Source organism: Poecilia reticulata, linkage group LG2, assembly GCF_000633615.1.
Source record: "Poecilia reticulata strain Guanapo linkage group LG2, Guppy_female_1.0+MT, whole genome shotgun sequence".
NCBI classification, from domain to species: domain Eukaryota; kingdom Metazoa; phylum Chordata; class Actinopteri; order Cyprinodontiformes; family Poeciliidae; genus Poecilia; species Poecilia reticulata.
The window spans coordinates 13016497-13030829 of NC_024332.1; the positions used below are offsets into that span (position 1 = coordinate 13016497).

A 14333-nucleotide genomic window follows, 5' to 3' on the forward strand; every position below is an offset into this window, starting at 1 on the left:
ATGTATGTATGTATGTATGTATCAAAGACTCCACCTTTCAGAGTTAAATGTGGATATGGATGGATGGATGGATGGATGGATGGATGGATGGATGGATGGATGGATGGATGGATGGATGGATGGATGGATGGATGGAAGGAAGGAAGGAAGGAAGGAAGGAAGGAAGGAAGGAAGGAAGACATATTTTAGGATGGAATGGTCACAAGAGGGAACAATAAACAACTGATGTAGTCGAATAATACGCTGCTATGATCACTTGACATGTTAGCACAACCAACCTGATGTCATTCAGAGTGCACTCCATTGCCAGGGAGCCGATCAAGGAGGAGGGAAGCGGGTACAGGTTACTAACGTGGATCTTCACTTTGTTGCCATGGTCACACCGTCTGACCTGTTACCGTTCAGTAGAGAAACAGTCGTCATCATTTAAATGCCACCACTGAAGTTTTTCAAAAATCTCTAGTGGGGAATCCTGACACAAAGTTTAGGTCAAAAAGTCACAGACTTGTCACATTGAAACCATTCTTCTTCTGTGGTAATGAAGAAAGTAACTAATTTAAATGTTTAAATCAGTTTGTTCCAGTTTTTGTTTTTAAAAATCCCTACCAGCTACATGCTGCTGTGTTGGTAAAAGCTTAAAAAACTTAACTAAAAGCTCCAAAAACGTTCCTAGTCACTGCTCCAGAAAGTGTGTGTAAACCTTTTTAATCACAGCTGTGATGGGTCTCCGACATGATCCAAGTACCGTAAAAGTTTTCAGAGATTTATTTACGTGTTGCTGCAACATGTTAACAAACCTCTCGGCAGTTCTGCAGAGAAACAGCTGCAGCAAAGTGACCTCAGAAATAAAAATCTGTAGCGAGTAAATACTTCTGCAGTGTTGCTTGATGTGACGTCGCTGCAGATCCGTCCTCTCTCCCAGACTCCATTAATGTTGGCAGCGCAGTACATGTCCGCCTTCCACACAACTTCCTGCGGCTCCATTAGGGCACACTCCTGCTTCACCAGTTCGCATATCCTACACAAACATTAGAATAACACTCATGACATTTACTTCAACAACAAGCTGCTTGTGACAGATTTACTGACGTCCTGAACTGAAACATTCAGGGTTAGACAAGCAGCTGTAGCTTTGGATCTTGTAGATTTAAACATCATGTCAAACAAGAGTTGGTCGTGGATGGTCACCTTTTAAGCTGAGGGTCAGAATTGGTGAGTCGGACGTAGAAGCTGCTTGGCGAGTTGACGTGAGTGACCATGACTTTGAGGTCTTTGCGCTCATCCGGTAGCTTCAACTGCGGCTGCAGCTCCACAGGGTCGTCGTTTTGCTCCTCAACAGAGACGCGACCCGAAGCTTCGGCCTTTGCCGCGGCTGCGCCGAGATCGAGCGGAGGATCCCAGACAGTGGAATCGGGACGAGACGGCTTTTTGTTTTTGATTCTCTGCTTGCTGAAACAGAGGAAGCAGTGGAGTCGGTTACGGAAGAAAATTAGTCAAATGTGGCGATACTGTAAGGGAGGAAGAGGGAAGAATGGATACAGAATAATAAAATTACAAAATAAATTAAAATATTAGACTCTGCACTTTACGTCAACAATCTTATCTTGCTTATTTATCTTAAATTCAATTGAAAATACTTTATTGATCCGCAAGAGAAATTAAGTAATATATGAAATATTGGTCTTTCACATATGATGAGCAACGCTACTTGCCAAAACTGCAATAGGTGTGTAGGTGCAGCTCCTGAATAAGCAAGAATATTTAAAGGGGAAGTATTGTGTTACCTTCAGTTGTTATCAAAATGCTACATATATCAAATATGTCTTAGAGAAATTTGACTTTGATACTTAATGCCTTGAAATTGGGCCCCTGTCTCTTTAAGAAACTCCTGCTCTTTCTGAAACTCCACCTTCAGGAAGTCCTCACAACATGGCTCCTCTAGGAACCCTTTAACAATGTTTTTACTAGCATTTCATTGAGTTGTAGCTCCTATAATGAGCTCAGCTGATGCTCAGTTCCACCAGGTGTTTGCTAACTGCTGCTGACTAGTCTGAAGGAGCTGAATGAGGAAGGAATGCTCTGTGAGGTGGCAGTTTGCGTTTCACACAGCTGAATGGTTGCCATAGAGATTAAACGATTTCTCAAACATTCATGAAAGAATCAAAGCAACACTCCAGGTATGATGAGAGAACAACATTACAATATGATGTAAAGCTTAAAAGAAGTTGATTTTATAAAGTACTGCCCCTTTAAAACTCTGACACTTTTATATAACCTTCTGCTTGCAGATCATTTCTTCATCTTCCTTCTCGGTAACTGAGAAGTTTAAGTTTGTCTCTCATAGCCTGATAAATACACATTATATTGAAGAAGAAGCTAGAAAAGTTTCAATTTTTAGTCATTTTTATCTGGCCAGCATTAGGCTGCAACATTCAAACAATGAAGAGAACATCTGTGGTAAAATACTGACACTAATACCTATATTCCTGCAATCTTTTGTTTAAATTTTTCTGGACAATCTGCAATTTGTCCAGGTACTTCAGGTATTGCTTACCTCTCTTTGAAGCGGACCAAATTTTCTTTTGCCAGCAGCTCAGCTATGCTGGTTTTTGGCTCGTTCACTCCACCCACACACACTCCAAGGGGCAAAGGCTCAGTCTTTGGTACTTTTCCTGGAGGAAACAGACTTAAAATCAGTGACGAAAACTTACCTGAAATAAAGATTTGGTACGAGAAAAGGAAAGTTTCCAAAAGAAAACCCACAGTCAGCACCTTTTGCCTTGACAGTGACCAGCTGTTGGTGAGCAAGGCTGATGAACCTTTTGGTGCAGGCTTCACTCCAGCTCTCTCCGTCTAAAGGAGACACGTCTGCCAAGCAGCAGTGAACTGCCTGGATTTAAGAGGAACATGTTCACTTCAACTGGGGAACGCACAAACATTCAGAGCATTAAAAAGAAATTACGCTTTTGAAACCGAAAGTTAACCTTATATTGTGCTGCAAATTGACTTTTACCTTTTCTACATTGAACCTACATTGAATTACAACGGTAAATTCAGAATCGTATATTACATTTAACTTAGAGATAAGGACAGCAGGACACACACTCTTTCAAAGCAACCTGAGCATTTTATGTAGCTGCTTTAGGAGCTTTGTGAGCTTCTGTTGTGCTCTTACCATGGCAGGAAGAGCAAAGAACTCATCTTTGATCTTCCTCAAGTCACTGACTGACAAAACCTGCTTATTGCCAAAGTCAACATATCGAACCTCCACCTTCCGTCCACCAGGATGGCCTAAAACCACACAAGCAAGTCAGAAACATTTCTCTCTCCACGTAGCTTAAAAATAGTTTGTGATGAAACAGAAACAACTTTGACAACATAATTAGAGGAAGAAAAGAAAAACAACTGTTTTAATTTTAATTTTATTTTTAAAAAATTGTTTGATCTCAGAGAACTAAACAGATCAAATGCAAACCTAATTTGTTTGTTCATTTGAAGGGAATCTTTTACCTTAATTGTTTTGTAAGCGTTTATGTTTATTTCTAACCTAGTAATTTAGAAATGTGCTGTATGAAGATTCTCACCCGTTCCCAGGATGTATGATTATTATAAACATAACGGACCATAAATCCAACTAAACTACAAACTATTTACTTCAAGAGTTCACTACATGTTTAAGAATCATAATAAACACATTAGATGCAGCTGTTGCACAGTAGGTGTAGCAAACATTGTAAATGCTGCAGCAGCACTGACAGGAATAAGGTATCCGTACTTATGACTTGAGCTCGGTACCACAGCTTGTCTTCAAAACGGGCAACACAAGCCTGTCCTATTACAGGGCAGTAGACCCGGAGCTCGTCGTCTTTCAGCGCATTGTAGTAATCCTGGAGTTTGGCTGACAGCAACAGGGACTCCATGTTGTCAACCTGTTGACGAAGAAGGGATACAGTAGTGTATTAAAACAAAAATAGACAGGACTTTTCTGACTATAAGTTGCTACTTTTTCCCCACGTTTTGAACCATGCGGCTTGTAGCCTGTGGCGGCTTTTCCGTGGATTTTTGGATTTTCCGTGGATTTTTCTGCTTTAGCAGGAAGTGAATTATTGTAAGTCAAAATTGTAAATCCAAGAAGAAAGTACTGATTTTCATTTAGAACAAGCTAGCAGCAGGTACGACGGAGAAATTTCTTCAAACTCATCTGATGCAGCTTTTAAGTTGAAGGCTAAAGATCTGGCACTACAGGAGGGAAATAGAGCCGCTCCACGTAAGATCGGCGTGAACAAAACCATGGTTCGGCTTTGGAGACGCAGCCCTCTGCTGTGTCCTTGTGAAAAACCGAGAGCGGCGGAGATACCAGCGGCTTAAATCTGAACGTTTACAGTTTTTTTTTTATAACCTTGTAGACGCAGCTTATAGAAAGGTGCGCTCTATAGTCCAGAAAATAAGGCACATAAAGCTGTCCTGAGTTGAACCTCCCCAAAGTGACGATTACACAGAAACAGTTCTGGGAAGTTGTTTTTGTTTTCTATCTCTGCTGTCTCGGATTCATACCAGCTGGATGTAGAAGTCAGAGAGGCTGTTGATGTGGCTGACCACAGCATCCAGCTCTGTGCTGGCTTCCGGATACACAGGAGGGTAGTACATCAGAGGCTTCCTGCCCAGAGTCACTGGGGAGTAAAACCTACAGTAGAAAAACACATGCAGCATTTGGGGACAAGTCCTGATTCCTACATCTCAAATTTGCAACAAGTTTTTAGCAAGTCATACACGGTTAACGGTAAAATAAACACATGTACAGGTGTACCTGGCCACCTCGATGAAAACGAGGTACTCCCTGACAGAGATGGGAACATCAGTGGATTGCTCCATGGGAGCTTTTCTTAGATCCACCAACAAAGAGTCCTTGTCCTGACCCAAAGGTCGCATCTCCACAGCAGCAGATCCGACCACACAGCAGAACTCAGCCTTTGCCTCTTCGCTCCAGCCCTCTGTCTGCACACACACACACTTTCAATTTCACATCAACCTTTTGTAGCTCCAAACATCTGAATCTAGAGTGATCCTACCAGGTTATATGGGACCAGGTCTTTCAGTGAACATCTCACGGCCTGAGGAGCAAAGTTATTCAGTTCTACGTTCACAGATTCAGCCACTTTCCTCAGGTGGTTGTTCACAGCTTTGAGTAAAGACTCGGCAGCCGCCTCCTCACTGAGAAAAAGAGGAAATATTGCAGTCATACCATCAAAGAGAAACAAACAACCAGAGTCTGATCGAAGTCCAACGTACGATTGGATGGTGATGCTTTTTGTGAACCCATAATCTGGAAAGAAGACCCGCAAACTGGCCAGCTGGGTGACAGGACAGGCCTTCACAGCCTTAACACAGCTTTTCAGAAAGACTTCAACCACGGTGGCGCGGCACCACACCACGTCCTTCCACTTCACAAAGATCATGGAGCCTGGAGACGAGCAGGGAAAATTACAATTAAACACCTCCAGAGAAATAGTCACACAGACACATCAAGACACAGTTATGACTTGATTATTATAATGTTGATTTACTATCAAATCTGAAGGAATGCAAAAGGCGGATCTATTAAGTGTGGGACTCAGGTTTCAGGTCACATGCAGGGAAACTGAAAGGAAATAGAACCAAAGGAACTCTATTCAGGATTTCTGCAAGTTTCACCAATTCAAATTTAAGGCTTTGAAAGACCTTTTTAAAACCATTATGAATTAAATTTAAGACCTACATCACAACAGAAATGTACAAAGGAAGTGAATAAGTGGCAAAGATAAACTTAATCCAGCCCACTTGCAACAAAGTTACACTTCCCCAAGAGAGACAAAAACACTAGCTAGCTAGCTAGCAAGAGCATGTTAGCAGCTTGAGTAACGAATGCAGACGTAATGAAGACGTCTACATGCAACTCAATTGTTTGCCTGACAGACAAGTTCCTCAAGAAAAAAAATAAACTAGATTGAATATATGAGATTAAATAGTCTAGACACAATAACGTGTGACTAAGGTATTTAGGGCCAACTTATTTTTTCATTAATTTAAGACATTTTAATTTAATTTTAGAGACATGGATTTAAGATTTTTTTAAGACTTTCTAAGGATGTTTGGACGTAAAACCACACTGTAAACCTGAAGCTCTTCAAGCTACAATGCTGTATATTCCAACTCAGGAAAAGACAAACTTGTTACAAAATTACGTGTATTACTGCAAAGGAACTGCTACCGTCGAGAGTCGTGTAAAATCAAGACTTCTGCGTTACGGAGCAGTCTTCAGCCTCAAAGATGTGTCACTAAAACACAGCTGCACCGCCACTTAAATATACTAACAATTACTTTTGACTAGGAGCTTGATAAAGTCTGACGGAGACATAGATACCTCTCTCCATGGTGTCTCCCAGTGTAAACTGGCAACCTTCTCCAACGCAGAGTTCGTTAATCTTCCTTGAAAGAACTTCACTTTCCTTCTTCTCAGCCACATAGCGGACGTAGAAGTGACTTGGATTCACCACATGGGTCACCACAACCCAGTGAGTAACTAAAGCAGAACAGCCCAAAAACGTTCCTGAATAAAACTCAACGAGACAAAGAGCTGAATGGACAATACCGAGAACTGGAGCGAGCGTCAAGTTCAGAGTGTTTTAAGTTGCTTTAAATCTTCCATATAGCTCTAGATTAATCTTCCACTCATATAGAATTGCATTTTTATTTGCTGGATTCAAATCAGTGTCTTACGTTTACAAAACAAAGATGTAATAAAGATCGGAGAGCTGCTTCCTAACCTTCCTTACACTTTTTGTCAMGTAGGTGACATTTTCGTCTCCTTTGGGTTCTCCACTCGTTGTTGGCCATTTCAGGTCCAGTCGGAGTAACTATGGAAAGATGCAACGTCAATAATAAAAACCAAAACCTCAACTACACGTGAATCTGACATCAATTTAAAAGTGACACAACTGAGCTGCACACCGGGCTCTGGGTTGTCGTCGAAAAATTCCTCGATAATCACATCTGGGCTTCCAAGGTCCGAGAACGAGCTGATCCTAGGGGCAGGTTTTGGGGCCAGATGGGTCCCTTGAGGTGATGATCTACTGGCTCCTGGACTCTCTGACTCCCATTTATCTGGCTTGCTACTGGGTAGATTGGAGAAGCCGTTTCTGTGCTTGACATGTTTCCTTGAAGAGCTTTTGATGGAGACGTCTGATTGGTGGTTTCCCACTGCCTGCTTGATTGCACTGAAATAAAAAGAACAAAAAGAAAAAGAAAAAAAAGAAAAAGTTAAACAAAGAGGATATCATATGTTGGAATACAAACAAGCAAAACATAACAAATGACTTAAAGTGTCATGACTAGCAAATGATTTAAAAAAAAAAAAAAAAAAAGAAATCAGAGCAGCTGTGGTGGTTTTCCAGTCATCTTAAGCCCAACTATGAAAGTTTAGGCAATAGTATACAAATATTAACTTCATAAATTAAAGCAAATATGTTAAAAACTCCAAAAAGTAGCAAAAAGTTGCAGAAAAATAAGAAGAAATATTGTTAAGTATTACCTAGAACAGCAGCGTTGAACTCATTTTCATTTTGGACCGTATTAAAAATCTGAATGTTCTTAAAGGGCCACAATGTATTAATAAAACCCTGTTAAACTGTTAAATATTGATAAATAACTGTTTGTTTCAGTATCCAGTTTCTTAAAATTAATCCTGGTCAGTCTATACAGGATTTTGTGAATGTTTGTGTGTGTTTTTTTTTTCAATCAAAATCTCAGATTTTGTGATGCTAAGTTAGGAATATTTGATGCTAGATGTGACTTTTTATCACTTGCCATGTTGCTCACGGACTACAGCTTGACATCAAGTACGGCTGAGGCAGCAGTCACCAAGTTAAACCCAATGTTTTTGTCCAATTTTAAGAAAACCTTGCAGTAAAAATCAGGAAAAGAAAAATGTGGGGATTTGTTAACTTTGTGTGGATTTTGTATGAATTTTTCAGATTTGTGAAAAACTTGAGGGATTAATTCATGTAATTTGGAGTATAAAGGACCACATTTGGCCCCCGGCTCTTGAGTTTGACACATGTGCCAAAGAATCACACTGTAATTTTTTTTTTAAAAAGTATTTTAAACTCACACGTTTGAGCCGCAGGCCTCCATTTTCAGAGACAACGTCAAACACTGGCTCACATTTTCTGACTGAAAAACACAGCTGTAATGTACAGAAGAAATTCAAGACAAATATAAAATACAAAACTTCATACTCCGTTAACTGACACCACTACGTGTATATTTAGAAACAGTTTTGTGTTTTGAGTAATTTTGTTACTTGATATATTTTAATGTTCTACATGACACAAAAAGTCTCAAGTCTTAGAAAACGGCAACATGTCAYAACTACAGTTAACTCAGATGTTGTGAATGAACCTATCAGAAGCTAACGAAGCCATGACATCATCATCATCTGGGCTTTCCCAAATTGTTCAAATTGATGCAAACCTCTGACTCAATAATCTGGCCTTTAGCAACGATGAATAATCTTAATCCTAAATTACCTCAAGCAGGAAAAGAATATTGAACTTTGATTTCAGATGGAGAAAAAAATGTTTCTTTCTAAACAACGTATGTAAATATTTAGTTTCATCTTTAAGAGTTTTTAAAGACAAGATTTTGACTTTTATCTGAAACCAAAAATTCTAAGAAAGCTGTGCTTTGCTGTGACTGTATTAAAACTGAGTCTGGGTGCTGTGGTGGCGCCGGGGTTAAGCACAGCCTACATATGGAGGCCTCAGTCCTAGACGCGGATGTCCCAGGTTCGATTCCCGGCCTGGCGACCTTTGCTGCATGTCTTCCCTGCCTCTCATTACCCACTTTCCTGTCAACTAACTATCAAATAAAGGCCACTAGAGAAAATAAAACCTCTAAAAAAAAAAATGTATGAAAAACTGAATCTGGTTTCAAACCTCATTCCAGTTCCCTCAGTGATGCATTTCAAATCAATGGCCTTCTGATCCACCGGTGTCTGCAGGGTTTCTAAAACCTTTTAATGAGATAAACATGATAGTTTCGTTCTGCAGAGGGTTACTTTCAATGACCCAAAAATGCAAAGCTGCTCAACACAACAGCTTTACATTTCTGTGACATCTAAAAACGGACTCCAACCATGCAGGTTTTCAAACGCCATCAAACCTCGAACCTTATCCAGGATGCAGTACTGCTCCAAGAAGGGGACCCGGCGTATTTCTCTGGCCATCTGCATGGCGATCTCCAAAGCTTTAATCCTCTCCTGGACATGGGACACCACTGCCCGGCCGGAGGGAAAATGCGTCTCCATTTTTTTTAGCTGGTAAAACTGTGTATCTTTCCTGTTGGCCAACAAACTCCAATATCATGATGGATTACAGAGAAATTTTGAGAATTAAAACATTTTTTAAAACTAATCTATTGCCTTCAGACTTTTAAGCAGAAGAGGGAAAGATCAACTTGCTAAGCCAGATGGTTGGGCGCCAGGTCAGTCATGTCGTGTTTTTGTGTTAAAATAGGTTTAAAGTTGACAGAAAATTTGAAAATATCACTTGATAATCATACGTTATTGAAAGATTGGAAGATTAATACCTCAACACCAATTATAAAGTCTTAAAAAATGCAAACATTTTAAAAAGACTTAAATAAATAAGAAATGCTTAGCCTGGTGGCCTGCCAGGCTTTATAATATAATGCGGGAAACCCTGCATACTCTTTGTTGAATAGTTTATACCATTTCTGAATCATGTGCACAGCTTTATTTGAGGCCTGGGTGATCTCCATCTCCAGTCGGGTCCTCTCTCTCTCCACCTGCTCTGCCAGGTCAGCTGTCAGGGCCTGCCAGGTGAAAACCAGTCAATCCACACAACCACATTCCAGTAAGAGCCTCAGACAGGCAATTCATAGAGGCGTATTTCGTTTCTAGGAACTATAACAATCATAAAAATCTGATCATTAGACATGGCGCTGCTTTTACCTCGTAGATGTTTTCCAACTGGGCAAGATTTTCTGCAGCCTGGATCAATGACTCATCTACTGTCCTTTCAATCTTCTCAATGTCTGCTGGCTGCAGAAAACACAAACCAGTCCGTTCTAAATACCAAATTTGAATGTAAATTTCTATACAGATGAAGAAAACAGTTAAATGTCCAAATGCTAATGTGGCCTCCATCTTGAACTGGTATTATGAATACATTAATCTGTCCAGATTTTGTACCAAATATTAGGGCATGAATGTAACCAAGTAAAAAAATGTGACTTTTATTTTCTTTACCTCCAAAGTGTATAAAACCATTCACCTCATACACCAAAAAATATAGACTCACCTATCATGACCAAGCTCAAAAAACACCGTTAACGTGAGAAGTGAAGGGTTTTTATACAATTTAAGAAGAAGGGAGAGTTGATTACATTAAGTTTAAGGTTTTACCCGTTTTCTTTGACGTAGATATGTCGTCATACTTTCTGATAATGGCCATCGGATTATGCGATCACCAGAAACTTACTTTAATGACGCTTCTCTTTTGATATAATTTATATATTCTGAAAGGTTTAGAAGAGCCGATAATTTGTGACAGTTTGTGATGTTTGATTCCAAGTGGTGGTGAGAAATGGAAATAAAATACCACGCGCGCCAAACCGTTTTCTTCAGCTGACGTAAAATCAGAATGTTTTTCTGTTGACAAACACTAAACCGCATTCAGGCAAACATTTGCTTCTTGTTCACAATATGAAGGCAGTTTAAGAGTTATAGAAGAATGAGCAACTAATAAAATTACAATATGGTATTTATACAATGAGGTGCCTGCTTAAAGAAATATAAAAAAAGTTGTGCATTTAGTGTTCTTAATATTGTAAATTTGAGAATAAAATGCAACTAAATAAAAGTTTTCCTGTATCTGTTTAAAACAGATAAAACAATGACGCTTTATTTTAAATTCAAATTTTTGTAAATTAAAGTGAAAATCAAGAAAATTGTTTTTTCATCTCTGGATTCTGATCAAAATATTGAAAAGACCAAAGACACTGAAAGCTCTGGGGAAACAGCATTAATATGCAAAATAGGTTCAGTTTCATATTTGTGTGATCACAACCATTTCGTCATGTACATTGCAACGCTTAGTAGTAATAATAATAATAATAATAATAAAAGATTAAAAGTTCAAATTTGCTTTTTTTTCCTGATTACTCATAGTTTCTAACATAATAAGTACTGTCAATATATAAAAAAGACAGGAACAAGCATTTGTAAAGTATATTTTAGGACAGATTTATTGACAAAAACCAGGCAACTTTTAATAATTACGGCAATAAAAGTTTAAAACTTACCTGCTTCACAACGTCACTGTTGGAAATAGTCGTTGGACGAGGTGATGTTCTGTTCTTCTGGCACACTTTTGGTCCATTGCAGCGGAGGCTTTAAGAAAAATAGATATTAAAATAATGTATAATTTTCTGAAATCAAAAGACAGAAGAAAACTAGTTGTTAGATTTTGGTAAAACTTGCATAAGGGAAACTGTTTTACCTTTTGATCTGGTTCATCTCAGCAGTGTAAATCAGACCAATGATTCTGCTCTCTTCCTGCAGGCTGTTAACCCCCCCTTCTGGAAGGGTTGCCCAAAACTGCAAATACATAGTTCATCTTGTTAACATCATCATTGGTTTTCAAAAGATTCAAGCACACAACACTTGCACAAGCCCACAAATGTTTGAATTTACTAAAATGTTGGATGTCTTATACACGCTAAAGGTGTGTAACCGTTTTCAGTTAAAAACAGAAAATGACCCTGAACTTTAAACTCAACTCAAAAGAGAATAGTTTTCAACAGCGTTGTGTCTGCCTCCGGAAAGAACCAGACTGGTGACTTTACCTCACAATCTGGACATCTTATGGCACTTTCACACTCAATGGACACCAGGCAGTTTGTGCAGAAGATGTGGCCACATGCAAGTATACGGGGCAGGTTACCATCGGTTTTATCCTCTGAAAGGTGATGAAACGGACAGAACAGAACAGACCAGATTTAATTCATTCAACATAATGGGAACCGCTTTTTTGGTTCCAAAAATGAAAACATTAATCCAAATGCATTTTAAAACAAAGTACAGTCTCACTTATCTTTACAACTAACTAGCAACTTATAGTTAAAAATTCAAAACAAAAAAGAAAATAGTAATAATAATGGGAAATCATCATTATAAGATATATGTATAACTGCATGTTTTTCCTGAGCCCCGATTCACTTAAACTGAATGTATATTATGGATTGGAAGCATCATAATCTAAATGATGACACGCTGAGACTAGAGGGAGCCCAAAGAAATGTTCAAAACAAAAGTTATTCTCATTTCATAGTGAAATTAATACGTGAAATTGATTTAGTCCCTGAATGTTCAACTCCGCGGTTGAACTCGCCTCACTCACAGTTAGCCATAACAAATCCCGCTATAGAAGAATAGACCATTTGTTCCTGTCCTAATCATTTTGATAGAACAAACCAAATAAAAGTTTCTTCCACACTCTGTTTAGGGAACTGCAGTAGGGTATTTTATTTATTATATTTGTGGTTTTAAAGACGGCGGAAGAAGCCGAGCCGCCTTTCCGGGAAGAAGACGCAACATGTCCTACTTTGACGCATTGACGTAGGCGGGGATTTTAGTGTAGAATAATTAGCTTTCATTTGCTAACACCAAATGCTCTGGGTAAGACGTTACAGTGGTTCCCCCGTCCTCTAAAAAAACTGCAACCATCAAGAGTTACTCGTAGTTAATACGCATCTTTCGTATGTATATTTTAAACGTCTGTGCACGCGCACTGCTAGTAAGTGGCTAAAAAAAATTAGCCACCTAATTGCTGGCGCCACTGCTAAGCAAACTTTACGTAAAACGTGATACATCGAAGATAAACAGTGTTAAAATCATTGTAAATATCCTACCCGGAAGTTTAAATGCATTCCCACATAATTTGCAAATTGCAGCACTGGGACTATCTCCTTTATCCATCATTAACGTCGTCAGGAGCTGGATTTTCCTTTTTCTGTTCCACCTGAGATGGCGCCGCGCAGGCTGCTCACTTCGTCACGTGACTACACAGGTGCGTTCACAGACGCACGGAAAGCGTCTTGTAAACATACGTTATTCTCCTTTATTTAAGAGAAAATTAGTGCATATTACAAGAAAACACATAGATAAACATATACATATCAATCTTCATGCAGATGAAACCATCATAAAATATACAAACCTTTGTTCCAATCTTAATACATTTCCAATGTTTGGAAATGTATTAATTTTAAATGAGATTTGTAAGGCTGTAAGCAYGTACAGCTTACAGCCTTGCCACTTTGCATCCTGATCAACACAAAGATCACTTCTTAAAATATGACCTCACTTTACATAAAATTATTAAGTGATTTTGGTTGAAAATTTGTTTCTTTGAACAATTATTGACTATGACCAGTCAGAATTCTCAGAGGAATTGTATATGATATGCAAATATTAAAGTTCACAAAAACATTTGTCCAGTAAAAACGCTTTAGAAAAACAAATTGGTCATGCAGTGTTTTTTACAGACACCTGGGGGCGCCAAAGACTAAATCAGACATGCAGGGCTTCCGTGAGATCCCTCTGAAAATTTGGAAACATGCATGAAATATAAAAACATGAAAACAAAACTCACATACCATCTGAAAATAACTAAATATACACGACTGGAATCACATTTGTTGCATTTGGAAATAGGATTCTTTAACTCCTCTCGAGTTCAGTGTGATAAGCTATATGGATGTTTTACATTTACACATAAAAACAAGTTTAAAATGAATAATAATAGCCTTTATTATTGTCTAGATGTTATTTTAAAAAAGAAATAAAGCACATTGTATCCACCACTCTACCTCTAATAATTTACAACATGCCAAAAATACTCTGGTGCATTCCTTTGTTTCCTGTTGGGCCTACAGCAATGCTTCATAGCAGACCCAACGTCACTTTGTCGGTCCTTTATTCCATCTGAGCGCAGCTGCCAGAAGCTCGGTCGCCTGCAGACCATGGGCAGCTACCCAGTAAAGCAGAATTAACTGGAAGTGACAACAAGTGGCGAGCGGAGAGGCGCAGGCATCAGATGGTAAAGGTAAACTGTCTTGTATGTGACGCAGCCAAAAGTTTAACCTTCAAAGAGCGGCCATCCAGATCCCCGCCGGGAGGAAAGAAACTGCATCCTTATTAAGGAGGTTTTTCCAGTCAAAACTGGCAGGATGAAGCCTTAGAGATCTGCTTGAACGCGTGTGAGTTAATTGTG

The 14333-nt window shown here is 39.0% G+C and overlaps 1 protein-coding gene across 3 annotated transcripts in view; it reads right to left on the reverse strand.

Moving 5' to 3' along the window:
• rnf17 (ring finger protein 17) overlaps positions 1 to 13172 on the reverse strand; it is a 20248-nt gene extending 7076 nt beyond the window's left edge. Inside the window, exons 1-23 of one of the 3 annotated variants that reach the window (XM_008431921.2) lie at positions 12970 to 13168; positions 11905 to 12017; positions 11559 to 11656; positions 11362 to 11449; positions 10010 to 10099; positions 9767 to 9870; positions 9206 to 9374; positions 8973 to 9049; positions 8147 to 8221; positions 6988 to 7253; positions 6813 to 6893; positions 6401 to 6559; positions 5290 to 5461; positions 5070 to 5211; positions 4808 to 4995; positions 4555 to 4684; positions 3776 to 3929; positions 3176 to 3291; positions 2773 to 2890; positions 2555 to 2672; positions 1189 to 1449; positions 871 to 1018; positions 279 to 391 (exon numbers count right to left, since the gene is read on the reverse strand). In XM_008431921.2, the coding sequence (XP_008430143.1) occupies positions 279 to 391; positions 871 to 1018; positions 1189 to 1449; positions 2555 to 2672; positions 2773 to 2890; positions 3176 to 3291; positions 3776 to 3929; positions 4555 to 4684; positions 4808 to 4995; positions 5070 to 5211; positions 5290 to 5461; positions 6401 to 6559; positions 6813 to 6893; positions 6988 to 7253; positions 8147 to 8221; positions 8973 to 9049; positions 9206 to 9374; positions 9767 to 9870; positions 10010 to 10099; positions 11362 to 11449; positions 11559 to 11656; positions 11905 to 12017; positions 12970 to 13039 (3050 nt within the window). In that variant the 5' untranslated portion in view covers positions 13040 to 13168. Of the gene's footprint in view, positions 1 to 278; positions 392 to 870; positions 1019 to 1188; positions 1450 to 2554; positions 2673 to 2772; positions 2891 to 3175; positions 3292 to 3775; positions 3930 to 4554; positions 4685 to 4807; positions 4996 to 5069; positions 5212 to 5289; positions 5462 to 6400; positions 6560 to 6803; positions 6894 to 6987; positions 7254 to 8146; positions 8222 to 8972; positions 9050 to 9205; positions 9375 to 9766; positions 9871 to 10009; positions 10100 to 11361; positions 11450 to 11558; positions 11657 to 11904; positions 12018 to 12969 lie in introns of all 3 variants that reach the window. The other 2 variants (XM_008431910.2, XM_008431928.2) reach the window with 2 other exon arrangements.
• Positions 13173 to 14333: the final 1161 nt, after the last annotated feature.